This window comes from Lineus longissimus, chromosome 15 (genome assembly GCF_910592395.1).
Source record: "Lineus longissimus chromosome 15, tnLinLong1.2, whole genome shotgun sequence".
In the NCBI taxonomy this organism is placed as follows: domain Eukaryota; kingdom Metazoa; phylum Nemertea; class Pilidiophora; order Heteronemertea; family Lineidae; genus Lineus; species Lineus longissimus.
Window position 1 is genome coordinate 13,963,709 of NC_088322.1, and position 20,569 is coordinate 13,984,277.

At 38.7% G+C, this 20,569-nt stretch overlaps 1 protein-coding gene across 1 annotated transcript; it reads right to left on the reverse strand.

The window, feature by feature from the left end:
• Positions 1-181: 181 nt before the first annotated feature.
• Positions 182-19,949, reverse strand: LOC135499529 (protein PTHB1-like). The gene is made up of 12 exons (XM_064790339.1): positions 19,931-19,949; positions 18,897-18,953; positions 18,301-18,403; positions 17,841-17,945; positions 17,250-17,390; positions 4,729-4,824; positions 4,229-4,401; positions 3,864-4,016; positions 3,232-3,414; positions 2,770-2,971; positions 2,276-2,569; positions 182-1,968 (listed from the first exon to the last, which is right to left on the reverse strand). Exons 3-12 carry the CDS (start codon positions 18,398-18,400, stop codon positions 1,796-1,798), a joined length of 1,620 nt encoding a protein of 539 aa, XP_064646409.1. The 5' UTR covers positions 18,401-18,403; positions 18,897-18,953; positions 19,931-19,949; the 3' UTR covers positions 182-1,795.
• Positions 19,950-20,569: the final 620 nt, after the last annotated feature.

Sequence of the window (20,569 nt, forward strand, 5' to 3'; positions counted from 1 at the left end):
ATTGAGGCCACTCATGTATCTGCAGGTTGTAGTACCTGATACAGTACATCCCAATATGCTTTTCTTGACAGTATCATCGACTGTATCAAGAACACCTTCAAGGCCAATGGCTTCTCCAAATGTTTAGCAGGGTCCTTATGCTGTCTTGAGTGCATCATAATTATCACACAAAGACATTACATCTTATTCCAAGATCAATTTTATTCACAGGACATTGTGTAGATACCGGTACATAATTTTTCACAGAGTGCGCGTTTTGAATAGATGTGGACAGTTTTCTCAGTAAACTGCACTGCTAAGACCAAATACCGTTAAGTCAGATGATAACCTATATTGTAGTTGATAACATACTAACCCAAATCTACATGTAAACAGTACATGATAGACTAATGTAGCACATCTTCTTTACTCAACCACACAATCAAACAGATTTCACAAGAAGTTTATCCACAAATAAAGATTGTCAAAATAAAACTATTTGAGAGGGAACTGTCTTTTGAGGACGGAACTTATTTCTAAAAGTGGATATCTTCCAAATCGCTGAAACAGAAGACTAACATAGTTTTTTCATATAATTAAGTACAGCCCTTTTTAAATCATTGTCCCTTTAGCAGATGGATGTCACTATAGTTACCTAACAACATATTCACAATCACATTATAAACAACAAGAATCCAACAGATGTGCTCTAACGGTAATGTACAAGCATAGTATTAAGAACAACGCGATTCAAGTAATGGCCTCCTATGAACTTGATACATCTCTTACCCAATAAGACTGAGTTTTCATACGTCAGAAGAGCAGGCGTTACACCACTGAAACTGCACTGACTGTCTCGTACAGAAGTATGTATGAAGAATGTATGTCAGAATGTATATCAGCCTAACAAGAATGTACAAAAACTTACAGAAGAATGGACACAGAAGAACAAAGGCCTCTACTAAGTCATGAAAAATGAAGACAAAGAAATGTATTTAGGAATACTTGGAGTATCGCTACTTCAAGTAAGGTACACAGTTTTTTCTGATTTTTAGGACCCCTGGTATGCAAAAACATGTACACGTCTCCACAAAAGTGCTCCTCCCTATCATAAGCCAACCCGGTACAGACTAAAAGTATGGGCCCTTAGCCTCAGCAGCATATTGAAGTTCAACATGCTAATTCAGGGCCTTCACAGATATTTTCATATCAGCCCTGAATCAGCCTATTCAACAAAACATTCTGTTGAAGTTTAAATGTTTCAAGAATTGAGCACTGAATGAGGAATTGTTTATACACATTAGCGTAGTCCCGGACACCCAGTGGCGATCAGAAACAGAATCTGAATGGCACTGCAACACTCTCAAGCCTTGGGAGGTTCATTTCACTGCCGACAGATATCTGTAAGAGCCTAATATCTGTACCAGGATGAGCAGACAAGGCCTAACTTTATGATGAATGGATGAATAACTGGACGGAATAAGCATTGGAATCTCTTTTTAAAACATCATTAAAGCAAAGCACTGTCATGGGTATAAACACTGCAAAAAGGTTTGACAAATTTCAAGGTGAAAACGTCCTGTCACAAAGCTTAAAGCTGACACATCATGGGCAGGGAAAGAAACTGGATGTTGTTTTTAACACTTGCGTTTGTGTACCCCCCAAAGGTACAAAACCACCCAGGTTACTGTGGAGACCTACTTTCAGGCGCCTCCCCTTTTGTTAGTAGAGTAAAGTTTTTCACCTGTCCCATTGCAGCAACTGCCCTCCAAACGGTGGCCGTCAGCTTGTAACATTCAAATCAACCCCCTCATTTCTATAAAGAGTACAGTTTCTCTCCTGTCCCATGGCCACTGCCATTTATTAACGTATTTTCGTCTTCGTACGGCGGTGGTGAGCTCTGATACGGCGGGGGCTGTTCAGAATTCAAGTCATCCAGGTCCGGCACGTTATTTCGGATCTTCTGCTGTTTTTGTAGTTCTCGGAATCCTGGGGAAAATGATAGGATGTTATTTAGTTTTTCAAAGTTTACTGTGTTGGAAATACAAGCTGCAAGGAAAGTCTTTTTGAAAAATTGAATAAAAAATATCTTTAATGCCACCCAATCAACCTTTAGGCTTGATTTTCATTTCAGTAGTTTTCAAACTGTAGATCTGAGGCAAATTTGATAATTCATTTTTTACTACATGAACTTTCAAAATTGGCCAAAGAGCATCTGTGTATAACTATACAGCAATGAGGTGCGGGGTTAATTTGGCACCAAGGATGAGCACCTGGTAGAAAGAAAAGCACTAACCATCTCCAAGCCGGTTGCCACCAGGTATCGGAGGCAGGTTTCCAAGATCTAATAACCCATCACTTGGCCCTGCAAGCGGTGAAACCTCCTCCTCCTCCGCTGGTTTTTTCTTCTTTGGCTTCTTATTCCGTGGACTTTTTATTTCGCCAAATTTGCTTCCGATCGGGACGGCCGCTTCGCCCAAGTTTGTGCCATCGTCAACGATGTCGTCTGATAGCATCGGTTGGGTTTTCTTCTTCCTCGGCAGGTTTTTGTCCGCTTGGAGGATCGGAGCCGGCCCAGGTAGGCTGGTGTCTGTAACAAAATGATAACAAACTTCATCGTGGTTGCCCCGCAATAGATTTTTCATTTCTTTATGAATACTATAAACATCAAGTTTCAGCAAATTCGCTAGCATGATAACTGCACCACAGCATAGTATACCACTTCATGTCTATTTTCTTGAGCCGTCAATAACCACGAATGGCGTATCCCTCGTACAACTTAACACTTACCGATGTCCTGCGGAAGGCCTTCAATGACCAGCTTGGCACCCTTGCTAAGTTTATCACAGAGTAGCGCGATATGCTTCTTAAGTTTTTGCGTATCTTTCGGCGGGGTGAGAGGGGATGGATTGATGGCTTGGTCTTTGGAGTTCTTGGCGAGGCAGGTCCGCAGCAGATGTGTGATCGCACAGTCGACCATCTCTTCCCAGCCCTTGAGAACAATCAAGTTTAGAGTAGGTTAGATTAACTCTACCATGCCGGTATAAACCAGGTACTTGCACTACATACTACTGGCACAAAGTGATCCATTCTGCAAAATTTTCCTCAAGTTTTCTCGTGCTAGAAACTTTACAATGCAACTTTTCCTAAGCGGAATTGGGATCCAGGCCACCTGGTCGACATGTATACCTGGTGTGCCCAGGGGAACGGAACACTCCCAAATCCGCAGTAGTGAGAGTTAAGGACGCATACCTGGTCTTCAGAATCGTTAACCTGCGGACACAGACTGCTCTGCAGCACGTAGAACTCCTTATCGGACATGTTGGTCCACAATAGTATCAGTAGATTAAGAAGGTAGGTGGCAGCACTGAGAGAGCTCGAGACCCTGGCAAGGTTACGCACGTTTTCCTCTGCGGCATCTGCGAGGGCTAGGAGCTGAAAAAACAGACAGATCACAAAACTATTTAGTTCTCATACATTGGTAAGTACATTTTCAAGTCCAATTGGACAGACTTGATGTTACAATTGAAGTCACAAGTACCTCAAGACAACTGTTCAGAGATAGATGCCAAAACTGCCTGCAGTGGATTAGCAAGATTTTAAAAAACAAAACTAGCCTATCAGTACTTTTCAGTATTTTGCAAGTGACCTTCATTATTTCGAATGGATTTTTGAAGCAAACTTTCTGTAGATCCAGAAAAATCCTAGGTTGGCAGCCCTGACTGTCGCTGGCATAGGTCAGCGCAAAGGAATGCTGGGGAATGGAGGGGCTGCAGAGATACAAGAGTTTACCCTCGAGCAACAAAGTGGCCAAGAAATGGAGGCTTGAACCTACCACCCACAGATTCTGAGCAAGAGACCAGAAGCATCACACCCATTTTTACCTGTCTGTAAGTACCATCCAGTAATGTATCCAAATTCGACAACGGTGTAGGCGTTTTATCTTTGAATCTGGTCAGCAGTCTGCGTTGAATGGCACGGAACTGGGATGCCCTCTGGGCAAGAAGGTCCTTGTACTTATTTTGATTTGAACGCACCTACAAGTAAGAATACAAAATAGAAACTCTTATAAAACTGTCAAAGTCCTCTAGGTGCACTGTAGATTGGTGAAGCGACTGATTTTTTAACCGAGTATGAATGCACAGTGCTTGAGAGCACGTGAAGGAGCATACATTTGTTAAAACTGTAGAAATACACATGTTTCTCTTGATAGGCACAAATCTATCCCTCCTCCAAATTTATCACTTACTTCAAAATGTTGCTCCAGGACCTCAAAATATTCATGCAGCGGCAGTGCACCGCTAAAGGATGCCTGGAATCCATCTTGGTTTTTACCCTTAAAGTAACCGCTCAGTCGGTTGACGAGCTCGTTGGCGAGGAGCCACATTGGTTCGAAGCTGTCACACTGAAGACGGTAGCGCTCTGAGAACAGAAAAGTTGATGATTTGATGACAGTTTTGGGGAGAACTTTATGACTGTTCTGTTGATTGCAGGTTATTGCACAGGAAAGTTTGAAAGATCACAGCAGAATCATCTGAACATCGCTTCAGTCTTACTGTTGCTTTTTCATTTCTGTTTTGGCTCAAAAAGGCAATCTAAACGAGTTTAATTTGAATTCCAATGTTTTTACTGAAGACCCCATATCATCAGGAGACGAATATAATCACAACTGGTGGGAAATTCCATTATCCTGCATTGGAGTGGAAATGGAAATGTCATGGCCTACATATTATTATTCACAGATCTTACGTGATGTCTTTGATGCCAACATTGTGACCACAGGACCCCCATAGTACTGGAACCCCAAGGCATTGCCGGGACCATCAGCATAGTCACCAAGAAGATCTGAAAGTACAAATCAATACACGTTGTTGTTACTTTTAACACAACTAATTTCTTGTGCGAATTGAATTTAAACTGGTTCACTGGCACCATACACTTTTTTTGACCTCCAGTTGTCTAAGAGTAATAAATAGACACAGCAGTAAACTATGTCCAGAAATGAGTGGTCATAAGATAAAAAAAATAACTATGATATCACTCTAGGCCATGGGACAAATCTCAAACTTGTTATCACTGACAATATTGACTTGATAAGGCTCATTATTCAAAACAACTACCCAGCTTACAATGGTTGTTCCTAAAAGATTGCCTTTTTAGGTTGGTTTAGTTCTAGATTCGGTATCATAACTACAACCAGATCACGACAAATATTTAAGACGGGCGTAGCCAGGGCGTACTAGCAAAACCGACTACAGCTGACATCAAGTTAGGTGTAATAATAGAACAGGTTTGCCTTTAGTTGGATTTTGTTCTGGTAGTTTGTGCCTTGATAAGCACACAATAACCGGATTTATCAACAGAAACATTGGTTGAGTATACAAATTCTTCGGTGTGTGACTTATCTGATATACAAGCATGCAGATTCGCCAATGGATGGAAATAACGCATTTGCTATCTCAGCCTCATGTGCAAACAGGAAGGAGTTCAAGGCGTAGTCCAACATACCAGTGTTAAAAGTTAAATCACTTTCTTTGGTCACATTTGAGGAAGCTATGCAAAACAAATACTTTTCAATGGATCTTCCATGGAGAGTTGGCAACATGTATGCACATTTTGAAGCATAACGCTATGAAATATAAGTTTTCATATCAAAACTCAAGGCACTTGATGACATTAGAATATACCTTCCATATCTAGTGAATAGAGACACACGACACCATCTCAAAGGATCCTAAGAAAAAGGTAAGAATTTTTCTCCAACTGTTACAGTAAAACCAAAGTTTTGCCAAGAGGTGTGACAAGGTCACCAAAGCTGGTTATGCTTGAAATTATGTGAAAAAAGTTATTTGCAATAAACTATGTGAACACAATGTACACGCAATGTACACAAATTTGATTCGTGTACAAAACCCTGTAACTGAAGATGATCTTTGGATTGCTGACAGTGGTGACCCCTGTGGCAGTCTGAAAAAACCATAGAGATGGGAGATCACCAGTGCCCATATGTAAACTAATACCTTCTCTGCAGAGCACACGCCATCTTATTATTAGTTCTACTATCTGACAGTCAGGGATGGTGCCTTTGTTTCTTTTCAGCGTTAAATATTGGCCATAATACTCGAGGAGGTTCATCCAGCGATCCCCACAGCTTGGTCTTTAGCTCTACTGCCTCTGGCCAACTCTTTAGTCATGGCAGGGAAGTCAAGAAATCCTGCAGTATGTGGCTGAAATTTGGATGGCACTCCCGTACAGTAGGTCAAGTCTTTTTTGAGTAGGCTCATCACCTCTGTTTCCAGTTAAGGGAAATAAAAGGTTCCATTCTCTCTAGGAGTCTGAGAGTATTCAATATATGGCTGTAATTTGCCTGACGCCAATCAAAGCAATCATAATGGTGCATTGCACCATGGTCTTGGCCAGCCTCTCCTCTTCTTCCTTTCTCAGTTTTTTTAAGACGGAGAATTACTCACTATCAGGTTGTTCACTCATTACAGGAATAGTCACAGACCAACCGGTTGATACAAGAACTATAGTGGTTTGATGATGGGGGGGAGACAAGCAAAAACAGCCGACCAACGACTGTTGGATGCAGTAGATAAGGGAAACTTGAAAGGTGTTAAACACGCAATCACCGCTGGTGGAGATGTAAACCAGAAAGACAAAGATGGTAGGCTACTTGTGCAAAAAGCTATTGAAAACCTTATTCAAGCACTAAGAGACCAAGACCGGGCTAGAACTCAAGATGCAAAGAAAGCAATCGTAATAGAATTAGTAGAGCATCATGCCAATGTTAATGAACAGGGTGTACCGGTATATGGTACAACTGCGTTAGGATATTTGCTAGCACAGTATGATTTTTATTCATTATACAATGATAGGCAAAAACTGATTCTGCTTGATGTCGTTAGAGTGTTGTTAAATAATGGTGCTGATGTCAACATCAAGGATATTGGTGGTAAATCTCCTTGGCACACAGCAGCTAAGATACCTTCCATTGAACTTCTGAAGTTATTTTTTGAGCACCAGTCTGATGTGAATGTCAGGAGTACAGGTGATGAAACTGCACTTCATATTGCTGATGACACAGACATTGTTAGATTATTGATCCAAAACAAGGCTGATGTCAATGCTACAGACAATGAAGGCAGAAGTCCACTCTGGTATGCGGTACTGAGAGGTGACATTGATGTAGTCAGATTATTGATCCAAAACAAGGCTGATGTCCATGCTACAGACGATGAAGGCCGAAGTCCACTCTCGTATGCGTTACAGAGAGGTTACATTGATGTAGTCAGATTATTGATAGAAAACAACGCTGATGTCAATGCTGCAGACAAAGTAGGCAGAAGTCCACTCTCGTATGTGGTACAGGGAGGTAACATTGATGTAGTCAGATTATTGATAAAAAACAAGGCTGATGTCGATGCTACAGACAATAAAGGCAGAAGTCCACTCTCGTATGCGGCAAGGAGAGGTAACATTGATGTAGTCAGATTATTGATAGAAAACAAGGCTGATGTCCATGCAACAGACAATGAAGGCAGAAGTCCACTCTCGTATGCGGCAGAGGACGGTCACATTGATGTAGTCAGATTATTGATAGAAAACAAGGCTGATGTCCATGCAACAGACAATGAAGGCAGAAGTCCACTCTCGTATGCGGCAGAGGACGGTCACATTGATGTAGTCAGATTATTGATAGAAAACAAGGCTGATGTCCATGCTACAGACAATGAAGGCAGAAGTCCACTCTTGTATGCGGCAGCGAGTGGTCACATTGATGTAGTCAGATTATTGATAAAAAACAAGGCTGATGTCCATGCTACAGACAATAAAGGCAGAAGTCCACTCTCGTATGCGGTACTGAGAGGTGACATTGATGTAGTCAGATTATTGATAAAAAACAAGGCTGATGTCCATGCTACAGACAATAAAGGCAGAAGTCCACTCTTGTATGCGCCAGCGAGTGGTCACATTGATGTAGTCAGATTATTGATAAAAAACAAGGCTGATGTCCATGCTACAGACAATGAAGGCAGAAGTCCACTCTCGTATGCGGCAGAGGACGGTCACATTGATGTAGTCAGATTATTGATAGAAAACAAGGCTGATGTCCATGCTACAGACAATGAAGGCAGAAGTCCACTCTTGTATGCGGCAGCGAGTGGTCACATTGATGTAGTCAGATTATTGATAAAAAACAAGGCTGATGTCCATGCTACAGACAATAAAGGCAGAAGTCCACTCTCGTATGCGGCAGAGGACGGTCGCATTGATGTAGTCAGATTATTGATAAAAAACAAGGCTGATGTCCATGCTACAGACAATAAAGGCAGAAGTCCACTCTCGTATGCGGCAGAGGACGGTCGCATTGATGTAGTCAGATTATTGATAAAAAACAAGGCTGATGTCCATGCTACAGACAATAAAGGCAGAAGTCCACTCTTGTATGCGGCAGCGAGTGGTCACATTGATGTAGTCAGATTATTGATAAAAAACAAGGCTGATGTCCATGCTACAGACAATGAAGGCAGAAGTCCACTCTCGTATGCGGCAGAGGAAAGTAACATTGATGTAGTCAGATTATTGATAAAAAACAAGGGTGATGTCCATGCTACAGACAATGAAGGCAGAAGTCCACTCTGGTATGCGGCATTGGGAGATTACATTGATGTAGTCAGATTATTGATAGAAAACAAGGCTGATGTCGATGCTACAGACAATGAAGGGAGAAGTCCACTCTCGTATGCGTTACAGAGAGGTAACATTGATGTAGTCAGATTATTGATAGAAAACAAGGCTGATGTCAATGCTACAGATAGCGGAGGTCTCAAGCTTCTTAGTCTCGCAACACAAAACAAAGAAATATTTGATGAACTGATTAGATGTGGGACAGAAATTGATGTCTCAGATCAAAGAGGTCTAAGTAACCTACACATTGGATTAGCGAGTGTCAGTGAGAGCTTATTGTATGTTCTTGAGGATACAGATGATTCACATGATACACATGAGCCAAGGCAGAAGAAGGAGAAAACTGTCAATGCTCCTGGAAGTTACGACAGGACAATGCTTCATGTCGCTGCAACCCTTGGGCTCACTAAACACATGTCAGTCTTGCTCCGATATCGTGGAATAAATGTGAATGCCTGTGACATCTTCAGCATGACCTGTCTTCATTATGCAACAATAATAGGAAATGAAGACATAATCCGTAACCTTCTCAAGGCCGATTTTGGAGCACTGGATACTGCAGAGAGGTCTGTTTTGCATATTGCAGCAATCTATGGACATTGCAAATCGATAGAAACAATCACTCAAATTCAAAAGGACTTGCTTCCTCATGTAGGAGACAAACAAGGACGGAATTGCCTACACTATGCTGTGATCTACAGAAGAGATGAAGTAGTAAAACTACTTCTCAATAATCAGCCAGATTCTCAAATCAATTATAGCAAGGACAATAAGGGAAAGAAGCCAATGGACTATCTGTACAAATTTGAGGAAAACACTTTGATATGGAAACTGTTTGGCAATCAATCTCCAGTTATCAAAATTATCTACAAAGACACTGACCTCTCATGCCACAAGAGTGAAACAAATCTCTTAGAGGTATCAAAACAGTGTGGTATTGGCTCTGTCAAGAGAATTTCAGGTTTTGATCTGACTACTTTTGCAAAACAAATCAAATCAAAAGTTGAGGAGGTGATCCGTGAAGCTATACCAGAGTCTGGTAATGTTGAAGTCATTGGTTGTGGAAGTTCCTTTGAAGGTTCAAAAGTTGGACTTCCAGATGAACTAGATTTCATGGTCAAACTATATTCAGTTTATTACCAAAAACTGAATAGTGAGGGCTATGGAGAGATGGAAAGAGATACAAAAAAGACTACACAACTGAACATAGACAATACACCATATGGTATATGGCTGTGGAATAGACTGATGATCTACTGGAGTGAACATCAGCGTCAAAAGGAAGGTGAGCATCAAAGAACTGATCATGAACCCCAGTTTCAGATGCCATTGCCTCCAGTGCGACACCCTGATCACACAACTTGTACAACCTGGATCTGGTTATATAGTGACAGTATGTTCAAGGATTTGGCAGTTTCAATAGATTTCGTCCCTGCTATTGAAATCAAGGATGACAGCCACAAGTCGTGGAAAAGCTTTATTGTTCCAAAAATACCACACAAAGAGAGCACCATCTCTAAAACTTTCACCACAGAGGAACTGAACCAACTTGGTCGCATATCCCATCCAACGCAGGAGGTTGAGCTCCTACTCAACTTGGACCAACACTTGATGGATGTGTTCATAACAGCAAAGAGCCTACGAAAACCTGAGGTTTGTGGATTCAAGATGAAGAATGACAAAGATGAGACAGTTCCAATGGGCGAGTACATCACCAGCTACAGACTGAAAACTTCATTTATGCATTTGATAAAAGTGTTTAGATATTCAAAGATGTCACTTGGCAAAATGGTGCTGATAGTCTATGAATATCTAGAGAAATGCCTCCAAAGGGGCAACCTACCATCATTCTTTCAAAAATATCCATGGGAAACACCAGTGAATGTGCTGGAAGGATCCAGGTTGAGTAAGGAACGTAGCATTCTGGCAGCAACGAAAATGACAGAATTTGTAAGGTGTTTGTATGAAAGAGATTACTCATCAGTTAAAGACTTGGATTTAAAAGAGGAGCAACTTGCAAAAAGAAGGTTTAGGGCCATTTTCAGATAGGAAGACAGAATGACCATGATGACTGGAGCCTGTCAAATTGGATGTTTTACTACAAAGAGAGTATATTTACATTTTGAGGGTATCTGTACAGAGGTATACCTTGACATCAGAAGGACTCAATCCATTCAAAACTGCATCCGAGGGCATATGGAACAGGTACATAGTAACTCATATTGGCCTACAGAGGTCAAGTCAGAGGTTCCAGCTTTACTTGCCCCCCAGTTAATAGCAGATTAGAACAGGTAAAATGTGCAAACTTGTACTCTACACTGTACATCAGCTGATCAGAGCTTCCAACCACTGCTGTATGAAGAAGATCTTATTAACTATCGAATATATCCAACCCATTACTCTTGGTATTTATACACTTAGAGCGTCTTACCCAAGTGTAAGAAGATGATGATTGACCCAATTTAATCTAAGCATTGTACAACATGAAACAACATTTCAACCTGTGCTAGCGTCAGAACTATTTCTGTGAAGACGAAATAGTGCGGATATCTTACAGATCAAATCATCTTATCACAAGTGTTACTGCAAGTGTACCAACACTGTGGCAATATTTTGGACACTTTTTTTTTAATCATCAGTATTATGGGAAGCAGTAAGGAAATCGCAGCAAACCGCTTCACATCGCAAGGTGCATTTCAGCCAATCCACTAGCAACATGTTTGCACCCTTCATACAGCCGAGAGGGTGCCACAAATAATTAGACACTTGAAATTTGCCAAATGCGCAAACTTAGTCTAATGGTGACAACAGAGTGTACATGTTCACTCAGTACAATCAAAATTGGGACTTTGCTGTCTGTGTCAAGCTGTGGGCTCCATCCCAAATGCTTTTGAGGTTATCTTGACATCATTACCATATCATGACACGATATTTGAGCACAGTAGGTTTATGATACCTGAGTACAGTAGAACCTCTCTACTAAGGACACCCTCGGGACTGACAAGTGTTGTCCTTAATAGAGAGGTGTCCTGATTAGAGAGGTCAAATTGAATGGAAAGAACCAATTTGGGACCAAAACTAGTGTCCTTAATAGAGAGGTTGTCCTTAATAGAGAGGTGTCCGCTAAGGGAGGTTCTACTGTATATCAGTGTCTTTTGCTTGTAACAGAAAGTAGGAATCCAATGCTAGTAACGAGGAATATTCTATAGGAGTCCTCGACCAACTGTTCGAAACTAAGCAAATTACAAACTTGGTGTGAATTTATTAAACGTGGTGGCATTGCATTCATATCAGCCCATTAGATTCAATGTTAAGTGGAACTTAACCTAAATGTAAATGATGCTTCCTTTCTTGTGCAATTATTTTAGCCTATAAATAGCACCCTCTCTAATGATATGTTAGATGTCAATGGTGTTTCAACTCGTTGAGTAATAATAGAAATGAGTGACAAATAATTTCATGTATGTTATGTTAAATGCTAATGATGCTGCTTCCAATTTTTCTGTAATTATAAATGTATGATAAATGTTAGACTGATATAAATTATGATGCTTCTACTGTTGGGGAAATCATACCAGTGTATGATAAATATTTCATATTATGTTGTGTTAGACTGATACAAATGATGAAGCTTCAACTGTTTGAGTAATCATACCAGTGTATGATAAATATTTCATATTATGTTGTGTTAGACTGATACAAATGATGAAGCTTCAACTGTTTGAGTAATCATACCAGTGTATGATAAATATTTCATGTTATGTTGTGTTAGACTGATATAAATGATGAAGCTTCAACTGTTTGAGTAATCATACCACTGTATGATAAATATTCCATATTATGTTGTGTTAGACTGATATAAATGATGAAGCATCAACTGTTTGAGTAATCATACCAGTGTATGATAAATATTTCATGTTATGTTGTGTTAGACTGATATAAATGATGAAGCTTCAACTGTTTGAGTAATCATACCAGTGTATGATGAATATTTCATGCTATGTTGTGTTAGACTGATACAAATGATGAAGCTTCAACTGTTTGAGTAATCATACCAGTGTATGATAAATATTTCATGTTATGTTGTGTTAGACTGATACAAATGATGAAGCTTCAACTGTTTGAGTAATCATACCAGTGTATGATAAATATTTCATGTTATGTTGTGTTAGACTGATACAAATGATGAAGCTTCAACTGTTTGAGTAATCATACCAGTGTATGATAAATATTTCATGTTATGTTGTGTTAGACTGATACAAATGATGAAGCTTCAACTGTTTGAGTAATCATACCAGTGTATGATAAATATTTCATATTATGTTGTGTTAGACTGATACAAATGATGAAGCTTCAACTGTTTGAGTAATCATACCAGTGTATGATAAATATTTCATGTTATGTTGTGTTAGACTGATATAAATGATGATGCTTCTACTGTTGGAGAAATCATACCAGTGTATGATAAATATTCCATATTACGTTGTGTTAGACTGATATAAATGATGAAGCTTCAACTGTTTGAGTAATCATACCGGTGTATGATAAATATTCCATATTATGTTGTGTTAGACTTATATAAATGATGAAGCTTCAACTGTTTGAGTAATCATACCAGTGTATGATAAATATTCCATATTATGTTGTGTTAGACTGATATAAATGATGAAGCTTCAACTGTTTGAGTAATCATACCAGTGTATGATAAATGTTCCATATCATGTTGTGTTAGACTGATATAAATGATGAAGCATCAACTGTTTGAGTAATCATACCAGTGTATGATAAATATTTCATGTTATGTTGTGTTAGACTGATACAAATGATGAAGCATCAACTGTTTGAGTAATCATACCAGTGTATGATAAATATTTCATGTTATGTGGTGTTAGACTGATATAAATGATGAAGCTTCAACTGTTTGAGTAATCATACCACTGTATGATAAATATTCCATATTATGTTGTGTTAGACTGATATAAATGATGAAGCATCAACTGTTTGAGTAATCATACCAGTGTATGATAAATATTTCATGTTATGTTGTGTTAGACTGATATAAATGATGAAGCTTCAACTGTTTGAGTAATCATACCAGTGTATGATGAATATTTCATGCTATGTTGTGTTAGACTGATACAAATGATGAAGCTTCAACTGTTTGAGTAATCATACCAGTGTATGATAAATATTTCATGTTATGTTGTGTTAGACTGATACAAATGATGAAGCATCAACTGTTTGAGTAATCATACCAGTGTATGATAAATATTTCATGTTATGTTGTGTTAGACTGATACAAATGATGAAGCTTCAACTGTTTGAGTAATCATACCAGTGTATGATAAATATTTCATGTTATGTTGTGTTAGACTGATACAAATGATGAAGCTTCAACTGTTTGAGTAATCATACCAGTGTATGATAAATATTTCATATTATGTTGTGTTAGACTGATACAAATGATGAAGCTTCAACTGTTTGAGTAATCATACCAGTGTATGATAAATATTTCATGTTATGTTGTGTTAGACTGATATAAATGATGATGCTTCTACTGTTGGAGAAATCATACCAGTGTATGATAAATATTCCATATTACGTTGTGTTAGACTGATATAAATGATGAAGCTTCAACTGTTTGAGTAATCATACCGGTGTATGATAAATATTCCATATTATGTTGTGTTAGACTTATATAAATGATGAAGCTTCAACTGTTTGAGTAATCATACCAGTGTATGATAAATATTCCATATTATGTTGTGTTAGACTGATATAAATGATGAAGCTTCAACTGTTTGAGTAATCATACCAGTGTATGATAAATGTTCCATATCATGTTGTGTTAGACTGATATAAATGATGAAGCATCAACTGTTTGAGTAATCATACCAGTGTATGATAAATATTTCATGTTATGTTGTGTTAGACTGATACAAATGATGAAGCATCAACTGTTTGAGTAATCATACCAGTGTATGATAAATATTTCATGTTATGTGGTGTTAGACTGATACAAATGATGAAGCATCAACTGTTTGAGTAATCATACCAGTGTATGATAAATATTTCATGTTATGTTGTGTTAGACTGATACAAATGATGAAGCTTCAACTGTTTGAGTAATCCTACCAGTGTATGAAAAATATTTCATGTTATGTTGTGTTAGACTGATACAAATGATGAAGCTTCAACTGTTTGAGTAATCATAGTGTATGATAAATATTCCATGTCATGTTGTGTTAGACTGATACAAATGATGAAGCATCAACTGTTTGAGTAATCATACCAGTGTATGATAAATATTTCATGTTATGTTGTGTTAGACTGATACAAATGATGAAGCTTCAACTGTTTGAGTAATCATAGTGCATGATAAATATTCCATGTTATGTTGTGTTAGACTGATACAAATGATGAAGCATCAACTGTTTGAGTAATCCTACCAGTGTATGATAAATATTTCATGTTATGTTGTGTTAGACTGATACAAATGATGAAGCATCAACTGTTTGAGTAATCATACCAGTGTATGATAAATATTTCATGTTATGTTGTGTTAGACTGATACAAATGATGAAGCTTCAACTGTTTGAGTAATCATAGTGCATGATAAATATTCCATGTTATGTTGTGTTAGACTGATACAAATGATGAAGCTTCAACTGTTTGAGTAATCATAGTGTATGATAAATATTCCATGTCATGTTGTGTTAGACTGATACAAATGATGAAGCATCAATCAACTGTTTGAGTAATCATAGTGTATGATAAATATTTCATGTTATGTTGTGTTAGACTGATATAAATGATGAAGCATCAACTGTTTGAGTAATCATACCAGTGTATGATAAATATTTCATGTTATGTTGTGTTAGACTGATATAAATGATGAAGCATCAACTGTTTGAGTTATCATACCAGTGTATGATAAATATTTCATGTTATGTTGTGTTAGACTGATATAAATGATGAAGCATCAACTGTTTGAGTAATCATACCAGTGTATGATAAATATTCCATATTGTGTTGTGTTAGACTGATATAAATGATGAAGCTTCAACTGTTTGAGTAATCATACCACTGTATGATAAATATTTCCATATAATGTTTTGTAAGAAACCAATGAATGATCAATAATTTCATGTTTTGTTACATTAAATGTAAATGATGATGATGATGATCTTTTTGTGTAATGATATTTTGACGCGTGTAAAGTTTGTAGACTTGCCACCACAGCGGGGAAATGAATTGGTTTTGCCATGGGCTGTTTGAAATATAGAGCATATGATCCACGTAATGTCATTCCCTATTACAAGTGTAAACAATGATTTTATGCTGTTTGAATTATCATATATGTGATAAATTCTTATGCCGTTTGAGTTATGATATTGATAAGCTAGGAAGTCTTTGTGGAGACCTGTTCACAATAAAGCTTTCGTGCCTTGATACAGATCCTGGTTATCATAAGTGACAGGTGCTGCAGAAAAGGCACCATTATTATAGTCCATTGGTAAATGTTATGTCCGCATCATTTGGGGCTCTAGAGGGCGAATTACTGGTCAGATTTCTTTGAAGTTTGGTTTTTATTGGTTTTCACCTCAAAACCAAACACGATTTTTTACTTTAGTAACGATTTTTTTGTATGCATTTGTGCACACTGATGTCCGCCCTGTACAGTTTATTTCTAGACCAATCTGGATGAAATATATTAAGGTTATTATTTTTTGTGTTCATCTGACATAAAATTTATGAATGGACTAGTATAGGAATTGCGTAAAAAATCAATGAAATTTCATTCCCCTGTATTAAAACAATAACTTTGCTGCTGTTTGTGTAAACTGTATTAGATAAATGTTCCCAAGTAGGCCTATTGTTTTACATGACCCATAAACAATAATGCCTGTGCTAAACATGCTAAATGAAATATCATATGAAATAATATTCTATGTTGCACTTATGCACATGGGAATGTTACCCTCTTTGTCTCATCAGACATGATCTGAACAGGGATCGAACTCTTATACTGCTGTGCCAATCTGTCAGCCGATATATGCCCACAAACAGAAATAGAAATACAATCCATATAAGCCTATGTATTAAATGGATGACCCTCTAAGCAACTGAACACTGACTTTCAATATTTTTTTATTACGCGGAACATTTTCAATATTGTCATGGTTTATATTAAGAAACTCTGTCAAACTTTGAAAAATAAATTGTAATGTGATTAATATAGAAAAGTGTTTTTATTTCCTATGTTATTGTTATGTAATGTGATGTAATCAATGCATATGCCCCAATCACAAGCTTTGCAGGCAGAAGGGATGTCATCTGAAAACCTGAGCCCACTGTCAGATTGAATGTTGGTATATTCTCAACAGGGAAAAGATCACCGAGGTCGACCAGTGGCTGATTCGGGTCATGGTCAGGACATGATCCAATCTTTCTTACCTGGGGAGAGATCATCGACGTTTATAACCCAAGTCACAAGTTTGTAAGCAGACGGAAAGTCATCTGCCGAGCCCAGGGGTTTGTTGTCTGCTGTGACCAGACAAATCATGGTCCATTCTTACCTGGGAACAGGTCATTGAGGTTGACCGGTGGTTTATTTGTATCAATGGTCACTTTGTAGTTGGCATTCTTGATCGGAGCACACGCCTTGATCACAAGTTTTGCAGGCAGACGGAACGTTGTCTGTGAAACTCTTGGCGCACCTGAAAGTGAAATAACATCATTTAGAAATGAAAAGTTTAAGATGTAAACAGTTTTGTTGATGATGTCAACACTTGATTTGAGGAAGCCAGAGCCAGAGACAATTGGAACATTGGTTTATTTTTCACATGACCGATAACAAATTTGGTTTATAAAACCAAACAATGACATGTCACATCAGTTTAACATCATGAAGAGAACAAGAACAGACTGTAAGGCATCATCATCAAATTTAGCACCTGGCTGCATGTGAATTTGGTAGCCCGAGCCCTGACTTCATTGGCAACCTGACTGACAGCAAGAAGACGATGTCAACTTCTCACTGACTTCTTTTACTACAACTGATTGAGAAAATTTTCCCTGATGTTTAAGGTGGATGTATAAACTTTCTCAATCGAATTTCTCGAAGCGCTGAATGGCCTGCTGGAATTTCGAGCTCTTGAAATCTTTACCAGCCATGTTCTGATAAGTAGCAGTTGCCTTGGCAACCAGATCACTTGGCAGATAGTTGTCTTTGATGTAGAAAGTCGCTGAGATTTCACACGGGGTGTTTGGACCTGCAAACGGATGGACGAACTCAGTCAATAAAAATATATGCATTGAAATAAATGTCTGAGGAAGTCGATCAGATATCCAAAGAACTGACTGAATTGTTTTCAAAACCATTTGACTAAAACAGACTGACTTTTCGACTAACCCACTTTACGACGGACACTATGATTCATGGGGTAACGTCATTGCTATGAATGTTTGGGCCTGATTACCACCCAGAAATACTGACAAATCAGTTCAGTGCAAGAAAACATAGCTAATCCATTCACCTTTTTTCCAGCTTGCAATTGGCAACTTTCCTAATAATTTCACACTGATCAATATTTTATGGAGAATATTTCACCGAAATGAATGACTTACTTATTGTGTTGAATGTAAATGAGCTCTCATTGACTGTCAGTGGTGGGGGGACATGGATGCTGACGACAACATTGGAGACGTGCGCCTTGGCTTTTATCATCACCTGAAGAGATGACGGCGACAATGATAACGGTGAGTAAATGTTAGATTTTCTATCATATCAAGTCTGCATTCAAATGGACAAGAAGGGGAATGGATGTATTGAAATGGAGTATAAAATCCCTTGGAGTCCAAGCACTTGTACCAGAATCGATGGAGGTTCTTTCTCTTTAGGAAAAATGAGACCTAAGATTATGATTTGGTGCAGAAGTTATAGCTCCAGAGCCAATCTGTAAGGCGAAGTCAGGAGAAAGTCAAAATTCCTCTTTCAGCTCAAAACACTCCAAACTTTGCTTCACAAAAGTGACTCGGAGCTTAATTTTCTGGACTGAGTGCTGTACCGGCCGTATCTCAACTACTCCCCTCAAACTGGTCTAAAGTGATAGAAAAGTTGGCTTTTCTTAGTTCACTCTCAAATGATTGGTGGTTTCCATGCTAAGCCTTACAGCATCCCCAGAGTTGTTTCTGGGATGTCAACAAAAATTTGCATATCTTACCGTGACTGTGAGGGATGGAATCACATCTTCGTCTTGAATGATGTCACCCTGAGCTCTCTGAAACAGACGTTGCAAGATCATAGAAGAAGAAGGGTGAATACGTAGGTTAACTGTTTTCAGTTAGGCACACAACACTGAGGAAATGCAATGTCATCCCCCCCCTCCCCCTCCAAGGCTCTGACATCAGAGCTCAAACGTGAGCAAGAGTTGGAACGGTTTCGGGTAAATGGTCTGAAAAAGTGATTAAGAGGAGCATGAACGCGAACCATATACTATCTATCAAGACAGACAATCATTACAATGGGTGACTTTAAGTTGGTGTCGAAACCCGTATGGATTTCATCATTGTTGGTACTAAAATTCTCTTCCTTGTCATTTCGTGTCTGAAATTGAAATGATTAATTTTGTGAAGAGCTTGAACTGTGTCGTGAGTTATTATCTTGCAAATCAATGAAAACATGGAACAGGAACTCATTGTTAGATTTGAGGCATGCAAAGATCACAGAATCCCTATAACAATGAAATCATTACTTACAGTTTCAGCAAAATCACTTCAGCACCACTTTTACTTTGCCCCCAAAATGTTGTCACAAATCAAAAATCAAGCTTTGGATTCGACCCCCAGCCTACACTATTCACCAAGCTAAAAGTTTCCGAAACAAAATTTGTCAAAATATCTTGCAATACCTACTCATACTCAGTCATACTGACAGTTACAACAGTAATATGTAAAGTCAAGAACTTAGTGAGCCCCCCTTTAGGTCGGGGGAGCTCCCCCGAACCCCCCTACGAGCATATGTTAAGTGCAAGCTCTAACAACTACAGCTGTTACAATGGGGGGACACCCCCCAAACCCCCCTCCGTCGACATAGGTTTTTACCAGTGCGTTGGGGGGAAGCTCCCCCCAAACCCCCCCGGTGAACAGTCAACTAGCCCTTCTGTGTCATACTGCTGGAGGGGGGGTGCGATGGGACCATCCATATAGTTCCTTCCGACACATTTTTGTTTTGGTAATGTAATACATTGTGATTGACCTTATTCACAGGAATCGGGCGTTTCCAGTGATATACGACACAAATGGGTTGTCCTCATGCATTCACTTTCGAAACGCATTTTAAAATAGATGTTACGTCCTGTTAATGGGGCACGTCATCATCGCGTACATTTGGGAAAAACTCTCTAACGAGACCGGAGCAGACGGCTGAAAGTAGTTTAATTATTGGCCGCTAGGGTACAGAATGTACGTCGCTCACCCGAATTTTTCACGCAACTATAGCTAAATAGAGCTAGTTCTAGTTTGTGATTCAATTTGATACTTCAGATTTGGGCAGTAGACCAATATAACTTAGTCGTCAGTGTGGTTTTAAGCTGGAAAAACGTATTTGTTTTTCTTAAAGTGCCTTTTTTGGACGGGTGTGTGCGATTGTTTTGTTTTTATGTCACGTGACCTCGATCATGTCGACACAAAATTGAAATAAACCACCCTTTTCTGTCATTATTTAGGACGGATATTTCTCTGATAAAAATATTAATATAATTGGCCAATTTCTTAGGCATATGATGTAGCGAATTCCCATGAAGATTTAACTTAATTTCAACCAATGGGATAGCAACCACCACCGGAAGATCGCGGAGAAATCGGTAAACTCAACGGAGTTAATTCAGAAAAATAC